We start from the raw sequence: 17,703 nt of genomic DNA on the forward strand, positions 1-17,703 counted from the left end.
CATCTTATAGTAAATTAAAATTTGGTACTGTCTCCTTTACAGCGAGTGAATCCGGTTGCTTTAGGCAGGCTCAGTTCTTGAAGCAGATCAGTATATCATCCTGGCACCACAGGGAACTCCAAATTGGCAAATTGGCATGCCTGCACATTTTCTTTTAATCTGCATGCCTGAGAAAAACAGCTGTGCCAGGACTCCCACCCACTCCAGCCCCTCATTCCAGCTCTGTTTTGCTCCATCCGTTTCTACCAACGGGTAATTCCACTCCTTTCCTTCTGTGGCTAGCTGGGGCAAGAGGCTGCCCTAGACCTATAGCAGTACTTCCTCATACCACTGCCACACAGAGTGGGCAAGGGAAAAATCTCTACCTTTTCCCCTACAATGGTAGCTTTGGGGGCCTAAAGTGTAAAATAAGGACTTAGCAGTTCAGAAGTTATTTTACATTGGTCTTTAAATCATTCGAACAAAAATCGAAAGTGAAAATGTCGAAACAAAACGAAACCCTTTATTCTAGCTGATTAATTATGATAGAGGGCAATGAAAACCTGCCTTTTGATCGAAGATTCAAACTGTTCTGAGTCGTATTTCCAAAAATAAACTAAATAAAAACAAAGCTTTAAAAACACTCGGAGCTCTACCTCTATGCCCAAGATACATAAAGATCCCACTGTGTACAACCCTAAAAACAGGTATTTTAACTAAGCTGTTGGAAAGCTGCACCTGAAACTAAAGCCAAGCAGTTACCTGCCTTGTGCACAGTGTAATGAAGCCGATTAAGCAGGGAAGGAAAAGCAGTAAACTGTAGCTTTTCTGCATTCACAAATCCCGGGGAAGGGTGACTCATTTGGATGGCAGCAGCAAACTGACTGCTCGGTCTTACCTGGCAATCACCAAGCTGCAGTTCCACCATCTGCTGCATTTTGGGGGTCTGGGGGTCTGACCCCAGGGACACCTTAGTTTTGTCTAGCCATTGTTCCAGCTCGGCAACCTGGGCCTGGCACACCTGGAGGATTGTTTCCGGCTCAGGCCTACCGCCATCCACCGCTTCCTCCGAGTCTCCTGTTTTCCCTGGAGAGCACCGGGTGGCGTTGAGGACAGGAGGCGTGTCACTCTGAAGCAAAGCACAAGAAAAAAAGCAGTTATCTATCTTTTTCTTTCTTTCTTTCCCCACCCCTTACCAGTGAGAAATGTTTAACTTTCACATTCACAGAGCTCAGAACCAACTCTGTTACCGTCTTCCCAGTATTAAAAAAAAAAAAAAAAAAAGATAAAAGAAAAAGAAAGGGAAACTGGCAGCCAGGCGATCCTGGGATCTGGTGCAACAGGTTTCCAGGCAGCGATTTGCATTTGCCCAGGTATACCTGGGCGCACAGGAAGCGAGATGACTCACCATTAACCAGTTCTCCCCTGAGGAGAGATGTTTTTCTGAGGGAGTTAGATGTAAAAGCGCTGCAGTTTACAGCTGCAAAGCAAGCTGTTGTGCAACGCTTAGAAGTCACTTGTGTGTATTTGGTTCCAACAGTCGAATGAATGTGCTTTATTTGGGCTCTAGGTCACACCGAAAAAGAAATCTGTATTTTAAGTATATGTTGTGTAATTCTTCCCTCTGATTTGCACTCCTTTAAGAAGCAGTAGTGTACACTCCCATAATAAGAAGTCTAAAGTGCTTGCAGATATTAGTTGCTTAGAAGGTTATACAGGTCTGCATATACCTCAACACGTGCAAATACTTAGTAAGTCAGTGAAGAACAGTGCCTCTACTACAAAACCTGTAACACTCCCAAGGCTCTAGAGCATACACACAAGCAAATGAGATGGTCAGAAGTAGTGCATAACCTTCATGTTAAAATGAGATTTGACAGAAAATCAGAGAGCCAACATGAACTGTTTCAGCTATCAATGTCTTAATTTAATCATTACTTTTCTTATTTACCTCTCAGATATCTCATGACAGTGCCATTAAGCATAGCAAATCTGAGCGTACAGATCCTGGAAACAGCCTAGGTATGTCTGTTGAGGTATATGTGATTGAAGGTATAAAAAGAAGTACCAGTTTACTTCAACCTCCATCTGAAACTTCTGACTCTAGTTCCAAGCCTGTTTGTTTTAGATTGTCAATATTTTGCCAGTTAGAGCAGAATATTTTGTTTGTTTGTTTTATTTCAACAAGACATGTAAAACATGTTGGTTCACTAGAGTAAATGTGTTTTGATAATGCCAAAAAATAACCAACCTTTAAACATTTGTAATATTGTGCATGACATACATATGTACATAAGCATTTAGTTTTCACTTACGGTATGCTCTGCCCCTCCCCAGGCAGACACTGTTACTGCAGTAAACTTTATCCCCTTCCTTTACAAAAATAGAGACTCAGATATACAGTCAAATCAGTTGAATAAAAAAATCAGTTAAATACGCCTGTGCAGGTGTAACTATGTTCAGCTTCATGCACACATCATACATTCATGTTCCAACAGTGAGACCACAGAGGACATGCAGTGGACAGTCACCAAAGCTCAGCTGACACACAGTAATTCAAACATGTTTCTGAATCCCAAATTATGTTTTAGGCTGCTGTAACTGAATTTGCATAGGAGGGACAACATGCCAGGAGGGGGGAAATGGTATCGTTTAGCAATCACTGGGATAGCGGGAATTATTTAATTTTAGTGTGCACTTAAGTTCTAAATGGAGAACATAAATATAACCGTCTCCATATATCTCTACACTTAACCACATCTCTAGGGGAAACAAATGAATTTAGCATTTATAAAAATAAATGTCTTCCTGTCTCCAAGTAGTAATTGATCACATAAATAGATCATTTAACAACAACAAAAATCACTCCCTATAGGGAGCTGTATAGCATATGGAGATAGCACAGTGTACCAATACATGGATGTGGTAAAGATGTTGCAGGCAAAAAAGCTGTGTGCCATGGTTTGAGGAAGGGAGCTCTTAACATTCTCTACAGGAGCAGAGAAGGACTCTGGCTCACAGCCTGACAGCACTCTCTCCACAGACCACAGAGCAGCGTGTCAATCTCAAGACACTGCTCTGCTCAGCTTTCGTATTACTGGGTTCAACGGGCTGTGAGTGTCCCTGAAAGACAAGAGGCTGACAAAATACAGTTGTGGCACACAGAGGTACCAGCAGGGCGTATGTTGTCTTGTAAGATGCCTGGCTACCCAAAAAGTTCACCTGAAGATTTAAGTCTCTTGAATACAGGTGTCTGAATATCCATTACACTCAGCTGAGATTTACTCAGTGCAGCTCAGCCTAACACGAAGGAGCAGTGAGAGCTCAGCTGGATCACTTTCTGTGCTTGGGGACCGCAGTGACTACATCTCCTTTGCCTGCAAAGGGAGCTTACAGACGCCCTGCACATGCAAAGACCAACACCACCGCAGCACAGCAGAGAGACAGGACACAAAGAGGTCATGTGTACAGACAGGTCATATGTAATACACTCACTCACATGAGGCAGAATGCTATTGCTTATAATATTAATAGAGAACTAATACCAATACCCAGCTTCTGACTGGTCTTAATAGTTAGCTATGTACCATTTCAGAAATGTGAAATGTTTTAACAAAGCACATCTCAGATTCTCCCTCCAGCTCTTTTTCTTTCCTTAACTATAAATTAAAGGATAAGTTTGATGAAAGCAGTTAAGGAACAACGGGAGAGAAAATAACCTGGGAGCCTGCTCCTGCCTCATGCAATGAAGAATTCTGGCTTGTTCCATGCTCTAAACCCAGCTAGAGCTGAGGCTGCTCTGCTACCAGTCTGCTGCTCCTGGCCTTGCTGGACTATTCAAAACTGTCCCCATATGTTCTTTTGCATATAACCAATAGGCTGCTGCCCACTCCTCCTTAAGCTAGTGCTTGCATTCCACAAAGCAACAACATATGGGAGTGTCATTCTAATTAATTTCTCCTTTATGTAACACTTAAAAATCCCATAGTTGATCCAGACCTTTATCATTTAAACCCTTCCATTCATGGCTGTATGAATGCCAGCATCTTTACTCCTGAAAATACTTCAACTTGTTCCCCAGTAAACTTCATTTTCAGGGAGCAAATCAAAATGTATTATTCATTTTCACCCTAAGCAGCAATATAAAGAGGCCCATAAAGGGTTGTAGGTATCCTACCATATCATTAATCCTGCCACAAACTCCAGTAGCATTATCATAACCAAACAGGGCCTCTGCCCAGTAGCTGGGTTATGCAGTGAGCCCCGAAGGTCACCTCATTCAGCCTACTTCAGGCTTTCAAACTCACCGTGGCTTGATTTCCTTGTCCTGTGCCAGGTTCTTCAGTGTTCTGCAGAGTTTGCAAAGACGTTTCCTTGCCACGTTTATTGCACGATCCCATTAGCTCAGCAGCATCCTGTAGAGTCAGAGGCAACAGTGGAAATGTTGTTATCATTTATTGCCTTGTTGTGCTAGAGAAGCCTCAAAGGGCAGCAGCCATTCAACCCATGGTATATGAGATGATCTTTTCATGTACAAAGGGAACCTCTTCTACAAATCATCCCCTGACAAAATGCACATTCGATTGCCTTTCCAGGAGTTAGTGAAATGAATTGCTGCTAACAAATATGCCTTTCTATCTTTGGTGTTTTTGTCAGGCTTCAAGAAATTCTTATGTACAATAGGAAAGAACACTTAAGGCAAAATTTAGTTTGTTGCAGAAAAAGGAGTTATCTCAGTAAGGCTGTCATCCTGAATTTCTACAGTCTCTTACTTCAAAGACTTCAACACCTAGGACTTGTGCAGATCCTTTCCACAAAGATTAGTTCCTGCCCTGTGGAGATAAACCTGAGTGCGTTACCTGTGAAACGCCATCTGACAAGGTACCAGAAGACCAGGAGTTTGCGCTGTCTTCCTTATGATTTTCACCGTCTTTTTCTGAAGGCCAAAAGCTCACATCTGTCTCTGCGGCTGTACTTCCCTTTGAAAGTAGCAAGAGCTCAGCATTAGCTTGTGAAAAGGAAGCTCAGTTGTTTCTTCAGGCAATGTAAAGTACTGCAAATCTTTACTAACACTTGGCTCTATTTCTGCTTTGTTTATCTATCTTGTGTTTCCCGAATCCCACCTCTGCCTTGCTCTAAAGCTTTGCTTGAAGATGAATGGCAGCTGGGTGACACTGACAGATTTCTCCTGAGACCTTAAGAGTATTCTCAGTTTTTTCATGCTATTCCAAAATAAACAAACAAAACACCTCACCAGCAAATCAATCCTTCTCCTGTCCTGTCCCCTAAAAACAAAACAAAATATCTCCCAACTTTTGTATGCAAAGAAAACTTGCATCAATAACGAGCAGGTAGCTAGGCTACAATCTTGTCAGCATTTCTGCACATTCCTGATTTCACTTGAATGACTTGCACGAATTTGTCCCTCTTGGGAGGTTTGCAGAGTTTTGTGGATTTTTTTTTCCTTTTTCCAAAAGCTATTAATGTCAGCATGAAAATTTACTCCGAGCCTTGGTCCTCTCCAGTTCATCTGGGCATTCATACTCACCAGATTCACAGCAACCTGTTGAGCAGTATTACCCAGCTTCTCCCATTATCCCAGAAATCTCTCCTACCTTAACTTCTTCCCCAATAGTTTGATCATGCCTTTTTTTCTTAAGCTCAAACATACAAGACATTTTGGTTATTTCTTTTTTAATTTTAGCACTTCAGAGGCTGTATAATTTTTGTGAAAGGAAACCCACATATAAACATTGTTTTTTAGGCCCATGCCTTGCCATTAACACTTGCATAAAGGGGGTATTACTGTATAAGCAATCCCATCAAAAGCAGGATCACACATTGTAGAATGAGTTGCTATGTAATATTGGTAAGCTGACTCGAGTTCAGTTTCTTAGTATATTTTCTTGGTGTGACAAACTTGGCTTCCATTTGTTCTAAATTATTTCAGATTTACACATTTTTCATAATCTGTCGTGTAACAAAATCTTGTACCACACATATACAGCTGTATATGTAAGATATATATTGAACTCACCTTGCTGTGGATAGAATAGTCTTCTGACTCTTCATCTAAACAAGGCAGAAGAAACATCATTCCTCTTTTTTTCAACTACAAAACACACAAAGAGACAGCCTAATTATTCATGACAAGAACAGTAAAAGCCTCTTCTCTTCTGCTTGTAAACTAAAAGAAAGTTACCGCTTGGGGTCCACTTTTGGAGAAGCAGTGAGCATCTGCCACGCTACATTAAAGTAATTGAAAGCTGCAGGTACTAAGCACTTCTGAAAACTAGGACTTTTAACTATGCTTTAATGTTTCAATATCACAGCTATATTTGGGGCAAATTTCATTTTGCTCCACGAAAATAATTTACTGAAAATTCCAGAACAACTGCTTATCAATAAAACTACACACCTAGCATTTCACTGTTGATTGCTTAATGTAAACTTCACGTTGGATCTGCTCATACTAAAAAATAACCTAAGGCACACCTCTTTCCTGCCTTCTCATAGGCATGCATTATACCCAGTCCTTACAGGATCATTCAAAAGCACAAAGGAGAGGAGAAGTAATACTGGTTCACAGCTGGAAGGATACACTTCTCTCACATGCTCATCTTTCTGGAAGAAGGGCTATTTACCTTCCCTCTTCATCTCTTGGGTAAGTGATCACAACATGGTTCTCGACTTACCTGCTGATCAGAAACATTAGTCCCAATTGAATCAGTTTGTGGAAATACAGAGGCTGGGGGTTCATCTCCTAGGTCAGGCACTTCTTGCTGTAAGCATTGGTGAAGCTCAGACATTGAATTCTTCATCCCAGTAAGAATATCTTCCTTTCTCTGACACAGCTTGATGATTTCTTCTTTTACAGCTTCCATTTCTCCCTAAAGAGGAACATCGTTTGTAATCAGAGATTTCTCTTAGTTAACCAAACGGTAATGTAAGTAACAGATGACGCTTGTGATACATCTTACTGGGACTGGGACTGGATCTGTTTGCCCTTTTTCCTTTCTCAGGGCTTTGGGACAGTTCCCCATCGTTACTGCAGGAGACGTCCGGACACGTACAAAACAACAGCAACAGATTCAGCTCAGGACAGCACTTGCTGCCTATAATGCATAAGTTGGTAGTCTGGAAACAAATGTGAAAGGCTGGATAAATAAATTTAACTAGGTCTTGCATAGCCATGGGGATGCGAGTTTCCCTCAGGACAGAGGGAATGCAGCTGAGTTACATTACTCTGTGAGTCAAAGCAGGTTGTGTTACTTCCAACTACCTTCTCTGGAAACCTGACACAGAACAGTTGGGATAGCCCAAATGAGAGCAAATACAGCTAGGAGTAATTCAGGGCTAAGTCTTCTTTGCAGAAGCTGATCTAAAAGAAGCAAATATAAACCATTTGGAGGGTTTTAGTGACACAGCTAGGTACTAGAATTTTCCTGTATCTTTGAGCATGATACCGGAGCAATGGTCCCCAAGAAAGTACAAGGAAAATATTTAATGTTCTGCAGGGATTAAACAATAACTCAAGTAACTCAGCACTAACAAAGAGGGAAATAAATCTGTCTTGCTTTTCCCCTTGGCCATGACTATTGCTCTAGAGCCTTTTGCTAGGGGCCTTCCCTTACCACTTGGTCACCAGGTAAGCAAAGAAAGCACAAGCAGTAACAAACCAAGACAGGACAAGGAATGAAATGACTCACCTCCTTCATTACTGAAAGTGCTAAAGCTCTCTGAAGCACTATGGCTTGATCAGAAAACTGAGAAATGGCTAAAAATCCCCATGCAGACTGGGATCAGTCCATCAGAGCAAGCTTTGATGCTAAGCTTATAATAACAACAGCATTGATTCCAGAGTCTGCTCTATCATAGTGTGAATAAAACTAAAGAAGTAATAATCTGTGACAGATGAAAGCAGTAAGACTGCTGTTTTTGTCTCAAATACAGCTTCCTTTGTCAGCAATGCTAGCATGGCTGCATGACTAGGAAGGTGGAGGCAGGAAACCCAGCAGATTTTCAACAGTTGTGGAAAATCTACTCAGACCATGATGCTTTTTCCTTTTATACACTGGAAAACACAAGGTGAAATTTTCCAGAGGTAAAAGCAAGAAATAGTCACTGGAACAAGGAGATGGCCATCTGTGAGAATTTACTATATATTTATAAACGTTCACTAAGAATAGTATTTCTGTTGCTTTATTGCAGAAGCAGATTACACCATAAATTTACCAGCTACTGCTTTGCAAACTTAACTAGCCAAAAAAAACTTCCTCAGAAATCAAATCTTTATAGACATCACTTCCACATTTAGAGACCCCCCAGTAAGATGGGCGGTTCCATTGCCAATCCTATCAGTGAAATGCTACAACTGTGAAACAGATTTTCTTCTAAAACAAGAGATATTAAACAGAAAGATCTATACTCAAAGACAAAAACAAGTAAGAATCAGGAAATGAGTCATGCTTAGCACTAGCATCAAGTCTCCAACATCCAGCCTGAGAGCAGAGCAGCTATGTACTTAGGAGTTACCAAGTGATTATAGTTATTAAGCAAGTACAATGTATGTTTATTAACTTTATTGTGACTGACTGTAAAAAGCTGAGCATTTCAGAGGCACTTTATAAATAGTTATTATACTTAATTAGTCATTTCCTGACTTCTGCAGGGCTGTCTTTAAAACACATCTCATTTTTGCATTAAATAAGCAATTCATCCATTACAGAAAGCAGCCAACTGCAGGGAGAAAAACAGTGTGTTATCAGTTGATGAAAACACAGCATGTCAGCGAGGACAAGGAAAGGAGTTTAAAGAATCTAACCCTAGCTAGAATCACGTGAAGTACCATTGCATGGTCAGTGATCAGAAAGGGACACAGTGCTCTCTTCATGCACTACCCCAAGCTGCTACCTCAGTAACGTAAACTGCCACATTAGCCGGATGAGGAGCACAGGCAAACAACAATGCTGCACATCGTTTCACCAAAATTTTCGCTTTTCACTTTAGATTTTCACTGGAAGTTGATAAGGGTACAAATGCATATCAAAATCAACAAGGAATATAATATGAAAGACACGCTCAACTTGCAAACTAATAATAATTATATCTCCTCGTATATAGCAACTTATGCAAGTGAAGTCACACCACGGTATTCAGTTGCCTGCTTGATTGCATCGGGGAGGGGAAGCACACTCCTATTTCTCAGTGCTACCTGTTGTCACAAGTAGCCTTAGGACAAGTAACAAACATAAGAGAGAAAACAATGAAACCCACCTCTGGATAAGTCGTCTTCTGAGCCAGTGGTTGATTTTCATGTGATATTTCAACCAAGTGGTTCTTTAAGAATAGTTTCCGCTTTTCAATTTCTTGCTCGCATTCTTCTGTTTTCTTTAAAGCTTCCTGTGACATTATAATCATCATAAATAATTTTGAATTTACTTGGATGTAAACAAACTAGTCAGTAACGCAACTAACTTGCATCAAATAGAACTCAATCCTCTTTTGCATCTGTAGTTACATGTAAAAAGAAACTGTGTTTGTCCCCCTAACTTTGCAGAACTCCATCCTCACAAAGTTTATTCACTTGCTAGAGACAAACTGTGCTCTATTCATAAGCAGTACGGTGGGGAATTCTGCCTCGGAGCATACCTTTGCTTACTCTAGAGTAGGACTGAATCTAAAACGCAAAGTGGAACATATTTAATCACATTCACTACAATTTAGAAAAGGTTGAAAATAAAGAGAAATTACATGTTCGGTCCTTGTTCTCTGTTTCATATCAAGTTAGAAAGCCTACCTGTTTTTCACTGGTGCTCAAGTCTTTATTGCCAGCTAGTTCTGCACTGACCAAAATTGAACTGTGCCGTATGCCAGGCAGAAACTGCAGCTCAGAAGATAAGCCAACCACAGTTTCTAAAAATTTGAATACTTCCTATAAAATGATAAGTATTTCCACTATGTGTGAGCTTCCTCTTCTTACATGACTTACAGAAAGCCTACTATGTGTTATAAACAGCCAAATTTACTTTTATTCATTTGACAGTGACAGAAAAATCTCACCAATCCCCATGCTTCATTGTTCATGCAGAAATCAGCAATCTCCCCACACACCTTGCTAATGTTTGTCAGCCACAGCCTGACACAATCACTCAGGTAACGAAGAAATTATACAGATAAGAATATTTTGTGAATACACTTAATTCACAAAACATTTGGTGGTTCTGTTTTCCAGCCTCTGGGCTGCGAATCAAAGAATATATATGGAGTATTCCTCAGGTACAAAAGGTGAAGAAGAAAATGCAATTACCAACAGGCTTAAACTTACAGCCTGGGAGGCTGATAACCTTGTCTGGTAAGTGTTCACAGACTTGGCCTTTCAGAGCAAAGTGTCTCTCTGGCTATGAACAACAACAACAATCCCTCCCAATAAAACACATACTAGTAAGATTCTGCATGATTTTATTTTATTTTTTTTAACTTACAGGTTTCAAAAGGAAGAAAGAAGTATTTTCCCTGCTTTAAAAAATGCCAAATTGAAGAGGAAGATATTTAATTGTAGACTAAAAAAAGTAGGTCTTCTGCCCAATCTTGACGAGAAACTAACAGTCCTTCCAAAAGAGAGATTCCCTTACCCATTCTTACACTCTCACATTCACGTGACTGTTTAATAACAAGTAAAATGTGTAATATCTCAAATTTCCTTGACTAACTAAAAAATACGAATACAGACTCTTATTTCCTTTCTCAAAAAAGACCAGAAAAAATCCTTATATATCCTTTTTCTTAATTTAACATAAATCGTACCATGTTTGTGGGACTGAATGTCTACATAGAAGTGATACCTCTCTCTTGAGTTATTTCATGCTTAAGTTTTGCTCTTTACTTTTCATATTGAGTAGAAAACCTAACCATGGAAAAGAACCAGCTGCCAGTAGTGTGAGGGCAGGCACTAAAAAAAACACAGTAAAACTTCAAATATGCAAATACTGCCACTCCCTTGCACAGAAAACTGATGAAGCTGCTGTGACTTCCAGGTACTCTTCCTGATGTGCAGTGTGCTCTAGGTGATCCTGCCCGGCAGGGGTTTGGACTAGATGATCTTCAGAGGTCCCTTCCAACCTCGGCCAGTCTGTGATTCTGATGCCATTATTTAGGTAGTGATAGGTGTGGTACTTGACTGGCCAATAAAAAAATGAAGGCAACATTCAACACACATGTAAGCCACCTAAAATCCCACCCCAAAGCATTTGCAGACCCTGTTACAGGTTTTGTTTCCGTTATACTTTTACAGGTGTTACACTACAACTTAATTACACAGAAGTTACTAGTGCAAGATCCTGTTGCATCATGGATAGCAAATATGTGCAAACACATCCAAACGCTAAAATGTCAAACTGATCCTCAGGAAAAAAAAATAGAGATCTCTGCATGGGTAGCTTGTCTCCAGTTTGGTTTCCTCTCGGAATACTTACTACCTTTATAATGGAGCATTAAAAAATGCCATCCTTTAATAGGCTTATCCTTTGTTATGTCTTAGGTGGTGATAGACTTTTATTGTAGTACTGCTGCCTTCAACTCACTCAATAGGACTGGAAAGTCTTTTTTGCATATCCCTGCTGCCAAGAATTGTAATTTTTCCAATCTGTTTTCTCACAAAGAAATTTCACTCAGCTACAGATTGTTGGATGTGTATAAGATAAAGGCAAATGCTGAGCAAAAATTATTACAGCTATTCCAAAAAGGCGAAAAATACAAACCTTGGCCTAATGCTCTATATAAATGACTTAAGACTCTCATGATAATACTTTGTAATTGCAAAGCACCCTGATTCCAAGGGCTTAAAAGTGTTTTGAAATTCTTGAATATTTAATCTGGTAATTCCTTCTCAGAAACGTCTGTATTTTACTACATCTATTTTTCAGACATAAGTAGTTATGGACTAAAAACCCAAAATGTTTAATACAGATCCACAGAGTCATTACTTTTATTCAACTCCAAGTGTGCATGTCTGTAGCATGCATGCAAGCATGTAGCATGCCTGCGTTTTCCTCCTCGTTCTCATAGAATAGAATAGAAATAAAAATAAAATAGAAATAGAATAGAAAAGAATAGAAAAGAATAGAAGAACAGAACAGAACAGAACAGAACAGAACAGAAAAGAATAGCTCAGTTGGAAGGGACCTTTAAAGATCATCTCTAGTCCAACAGCCTGACCTCTTCAGGGCTATCCAAAAGTTAAAGCATGTTACTGAGGTCATTATCCAAACGTCTCTTGAACACTGACAGGCATGGGGCATCAACAACTGCTCTAGGAAGCCTGTTCCAGTGTTTGAGCACTCTCACGGTAAAGAAGCTTTTCCTAATGTCCTGTCTGAACCTGCCTCGGTGCAGCTTTGTGCAGTTCCCTCACATTAGGTCTTTGGTTACCAGGGAGAAGACACCCGCACCCCCTTCTCCACTTCCCCACTCATTACAACCCTCTGAGCTCTGCCGTTCAGCCAGTTCATCGCCCAGTGTACCGTGAACCTGCTGATCTCACAGTTGGACAGTTTGTGAGGAACAGTATTGAAGTCCTTACTAAAATCCAGAAAGGTTACATCCACTTCCTTCCCTTCAACCACTAAGTAGGTGATCTTACTGTAGGAGATCAGATTATTGAGACAGGACTTTCCCTTCATGAACATGTTGACTCTGCATGATAATACTTTTGCTCTTTGAATGCCTTAATTTCACAAACAAAGACAGAGATGGAGATCCACATTTTAGCTCCCACTTTTCTCTGCCTGGCCTCCAAAATGCTTAGTAAGAAGTTATGTGCTCTAAAGCAGTCTGCTTTAGGTTTGGAAAACCTAAAACTTGCAAAAGACCTGATGTGAGCACCTGCAAGTAACACTGGATTTCAATCATCAGTAGTGCAAGACTGAGTTGTAAGACTTGTAAGACAGCAATGCCTTCATTTTCCTATAATATTGTAAAACAAATAGTATCAGTTGTGACTGAAATAGTCTTGAAAATCATTTGAGTTTTGTAACTAGTGTAGCTTGTTGTAGCAACAAATTACACAGGGAAGAAACAAACACAACAGAACAAAAAAAAAGCCCCAAACCATTACATAGAAGATACAGTAGGTGCATTATATGCCTGTAAAGATAAGATTATCTAGTGATCAAAATGATTATAAAGTAAAGGTGTTTCAGATGACAGCTTCAAAATAAATAAATAAATAAATGGAAATAAAATAAGTGGATGCAAATCAATTACCTCCAGTAGCTCATTTTTTTCCTTAGTAATTTTTTCTAATTTTTTCAATTCTCTCAAAAGTTGCCTTGCTTTTCGGAAGACTGAGAAAGGTTGTATTTTCACCCCTGGTAGCTGAAGTGCGTCTTCATATGACTGTATATGAACAATGGTCTTCTGCATAGGACCAACGTGGTCAAGTATAACCTATAAGGATACAGGATAGATGATGGCTGTTATAGTTGGAAAAATCAACACTGAAAATTTACACTTTTGTCATGATGTGCAAGAGTTTTCTTTGGTGATTTTCCCATATAAGAACAAAGAATATTTTAAACCTAGAACAAATAAGTAAGTGAAAATACATGGTGAGTCTGTCAAAAGCAAGAAAAAGATATAATTTACATTTACAGTTCTGCTTTGTTTACATATACATACACAAAGCTTGCTCAGTGACAAAAAAGGGTCACATTCAGAGTAGTTACTATTTTACTAAGTGCATCATTTCAAATTAATGAATCTTTGGCAGTGAAGACAGTTTTAAAAATCGCCCAATCCTTCTGCTGTCACTCTAGGCAACTCAGGTTTTCCTTTTTGGCACTGCAAACCAGTCATGAAATGTCATATAATAAAGCTAACCATTTTCCAAAGGTCCTATAAAATGTCTTATCACAGCTGAGAAGCACTGCTGAGATGATGACGAACAGGAATGGAAGCCAGCAGAAACCTCTGAAGCCAGATTTCCTGTCAGCTTCTCATATCACTATATTGAGTGGATGTATAGTTTAGAATCAGCTTCACCAGTTTTGGATGATCAGAAATGTGCCTAAGTTGATACCACAATACATGTTTTATGGAAGACTCGGTGATCAACTTAGCAAAGACAGAATGGCAACTCCAACTCATAAATTCCTGGTATCCTGAAGACATACCTAGGCCTTACTAATACTTTTTTTAGATTTCCTCTCGAAGAGACATTTAAATAGCTACAATTAGAACATAGATGCTTATCCTCTCATTCATAAGCATCTGCGTCAGGAATTTTTTATTATTTGCATACTATCCAGACTTCAATTTAAAATAAGGCAATGGGTGAACATCATTTTACAGAAGAAATATTACTTTAGTTTTTCCATATAATGTAGTCATTACAAAACTGTTCGAAGAAAAATAAAGCTTTGAGTGGTTTGATAACATTTTTATCTCTCCCCTGATGCTGAACCCATGGTTTTTTTTGCATTTCAGTCAGCTAACGATATGGACTGCAGCTGATATAAAAGAATAGATACCATAACGCTTTGCTTTATTTTACTCAAACAGAGAAAGAAAAACCATCTGGCCAAGACATCTTTGCAATGAAGTCTCTGCATGTGTGAAATGGATTTGTGGTGAGTCACTCCAGCCTACGTTTCTAGAAGCATCTGCTGCATTTTGCCTCAATTTTTGGAAAATAGGGCCTGATCTTCAGACCTTCAGATTACTTACTGTTTGACGGTAAGTGGAATGATGAGCAGTGAGTGTCTTTCTGAAAATCAGATCATAAATTTTCCAAAAATGGAAGTACTTAAATATGGCAAGTATGTCTGAAATTGTATGATTTAGTTACATGCTTGAGCTGTCTATTGGCATGTTCTTAACAGTGCTTTTGTTTCAAATATTTTATGTCAGACCAGGACTGTGCTTCTTGAAGGGATATCCCGACAGTCTTACCTTAGAGTTTACATTCCACACTTGTCTCGGAGCATGTAGATTCAATTCCTTTCAGATGATACTAAAGCAGAAGACACTCTCCAGAAGAGAGAACACCCCCAGCCACTAATGGATGTCTAGTCTACAGGACTAGACTGAGGGCTAGTCCAAAATAAGCCCCCAAGACACATACAGCACAGACATCAGGTCCTCTGAACTGTTTTTCCTACCAATTTGCTCCTTTTGGATTTCACTACTTGCTACTGTAGTCATGCAGCTGAAATCATGACTGAAATAATACTTTCACCCTTTTACCTGAGAATTAGAATATGTGTAACACTAACATGTCAAAAGCATACATTAAAAACTTACTCATTGTAGTATGCAGTCACAAAATAGTCTTATGCTTGTGAAAGCTAGTAATTTATGGATATAGGGGGAAAAAAGCTTTTATGGGAGTTTTCACTGACCTGTCCGTGTTTAAGTTGGTCTTTAGGAGAAAATTCCAACAGATCTTCTGATGACAGGATTGTCTTCATTTTCACAATATCCTTCTCAAACACTTTTACATGAGATTCAATGGCACCCAGTTCCTAGATTTGGGGAACAAAGAACATTTGTAGATAGCATAGTTTAGAAATTCCCTTCAAAAAACAAACTCAGCTTGAATTTCTGCCTTTTACTCTAAACTTAAAAAGAAGAATGAAAAACAGATGCAACATATGCAGGTCATGTTCAATTGGGTACTTCTGATTGAAAGGCTAATTATTATAAATTACACATGATCGTAACTTCTAAATAATTAATTATCTGTGGTCACCTAGTCAGTTTTAAAAACGGAGTATGGAATTGAAATACCCTTGAAAAGTCACATTATAAATTACCAGTAGTGACAACGGTGGTATTTACCAGTGTAAGAAACTAGTCTAATTATACTTTCTATAGGAAGAGACTTACGTCAGATGGGAAAGGGAACCACATACAGTACAGCTCCTAGTTAACTCTCATGGAGACAAAGTCACAAAATAAATTACACTGGAAGGGACCTTGGAAGGTCTCTGGTGCCCCGCAGAGCAGGTCGCATGGGGCCTGATCCTGTTGAGATTTGGGTATTTCCTGAGATGGGGATTTCACCCCAACTTGGGACCCCTGATTTAACGTTTGACAAAAAAAATCTTCTTAATATGTAGATATGTATTTCCCTTCTTATAATTTGGATCTGTTACTGCCCATCTCTTCTCTGTACACCCCTAAGAAGAGTCTGGCTCCATCTTGTTTATAGTCTTCCATTACGTAGCAGCAGAGTGTGGTAACATTTCCCTCAGACCCATCTCTTATCCAGCCTGAACTGACCCAGCTCTCCCAGACTTTCCTCCTATGCCCTGTGCTACAGCCCCTCAACCACCCTTGTGCCTCTTCCTGGACTTGCTGCAGTATGTCTATCTCTTTCTTGCTCTAAAAAACCCAGACTGGGCACAGTACCCAGATGTGACCTCACAGGTGCCAAAAAGAAGGGCAGGATCATACTCTTGGACTTCCTGGCAACACTTGCTCAGGTAGCTCTGGATGGTGTTGGCCTTCTTGCTGCAAGGCCACAGTACTGCATCATGGTCAACTGGTTGTCCACCAGGACCCCCAGCCTTTTTGGGAAGGCTGCTTTCCAGCTGGTTGGCCTCCAGCTTATATTGGTATCTGGCACAGTGCATTTGCCTCTGTTAAACTTTGTGAAGGCCATTTCTCCAGCCTGTCCAGGTGCCACTGAATTGGAGTCCTGCGCTCCAGCAAGATAAGCTTTTTAATCTGTTGGTGAACAAGCCTTGTATTTCTTTTTCTAAAAAAAGGGTTCATCAATACTCTTGAACTTTATAGCTTCATTAGATACCAAACAGCTTCTGCAGGTTTGTTTCCAAACAATTCATTTACTCATTGGCAAACCTACTAAAATCCACACACCCTTTTTCTATGCATACAATATAAGCTGTATTTCATAACATATAGTGAAGCTAAATACACTTAGAGATCACTCAAACTTACATCAGCCACATGCTGGATCTGTGGAAGAATCTCTGCTATCTCATGTTGTAAAGTTGCTACTTGATCATCTGCTTCATTTAGCTGTTGCATTACACTGTCTGTTTCAAAAACTGTCGTTAGCTCCTCCAGCTCCAAGTAAACATTGTGCAGAAGATTTTGCTTTTGCTCTGAGTCTTCCAAAGCCATCTACAGAAAAAATAAGACATTAGTTTGCCTCCATCATGGGTGAACATCAAAGTTTTGCAGAGGTTTGGATCTCAAGGAATCAGCTTTAATTTCCTGTACATCACTGACCATTGCATATGTTCCCAAAAGCTTAGTTCAGACTAAAACAAAGGACTCTTAAGGGAACTAATCTGTTGCATCCTGCAGGCAGAAAAACAAGAGGCTGCCGCCATGATTTTAAGGGAATCAATTACATAAAATGAGTCCACATGAGCATGACAAGAGTTGTGAAGAGAAAGGTTTCAAACTTGGAGAGAGATCCTAGCCCCAAAATAGAAAAGTATGAGATTGTGGAGAAGATTCCTCCCCAGCTCTTATGCAGTGGCCAGGCTGACCCCAAGTACAGGAATAAGACGTGTCAAACAGACACATGTAAAGGGTTTTCTGCACACCAGCCAGCAGATGAAAAAAAATGCTGCAGAAAATATCTGGCCAGTTGTACATGATGGGAAGATTCTTCCCATCTCCTGCAGCTAACTGGATAATTTTCTGGATTAATTACAGCACACGTCTTCATGCAGAATTAGTGAGTGTTGC

General features: G+C 39.7%; 1 protein-coding gene across 6 annotated transcripts in view; it reads right to left on the reverse strand.

Moving 5' to 3' along the window:
* SYNE2 (spectrin repeat containing nuclear envelope protein 2) overlaps positions 1-17,703 on the reverse strand; it is a 187,609-nt gene that overhangs the window by 74,389 nt on the left and 95,517 nt on the right. For all 6 annotated transcript variants that reach the window (XR_014585355.1, XM_083839115.1, XM_083839114.1 and 3 more), the window contains 9 exons: positions 16,942-17,127; positions 15,378-15,500; positions 13,243-13,425; positions 9,256-9,381; positions 6,675-6,869; positions 6,017-6,091; positions 4,839-4,958; positions 4,287-4,394; positions 878-1,108 (listed from right to left, as the gene is read on the reverse strand). Coding sequence is in view for 5 of the 6 variants with exons in the window: in XM_083839115.1 (XP_083695241.1) it covers positions 878-1,108; positions 4,287-4,394; positions 4,839-4,958; positions 6,017-6,091; positions 6,675-6,869; positions 9,256-9,381; positions 13,243-13,425; positions 15,378-15,500; positions 16,942-17,127 (1,347 nt within the window). In the remaining variant the exon portion in view is untranslated. The remainder of the gene's footprint in view (positions 1-877; positions 1,109-4,286; positions 4,395-4,838; positions 4,959-6,016; positions 6,092-6,674; positions 6,870-9,255; positions 9,382-13,242; positions 13,426-15,377; positions 15,501-16,941; positions 17,128-17,703) is intronic.

This window comes from Anser anser (genome assembly GCF_964211835.1).
Source record: "Anser anser genome assembly, chromosome: 5".
Classification (NCBI taxonomy): Eukaryota; Metazoa; Chordata; class Aves; order Anseriformes; family Anatidae; genus Anser; species Anser anser.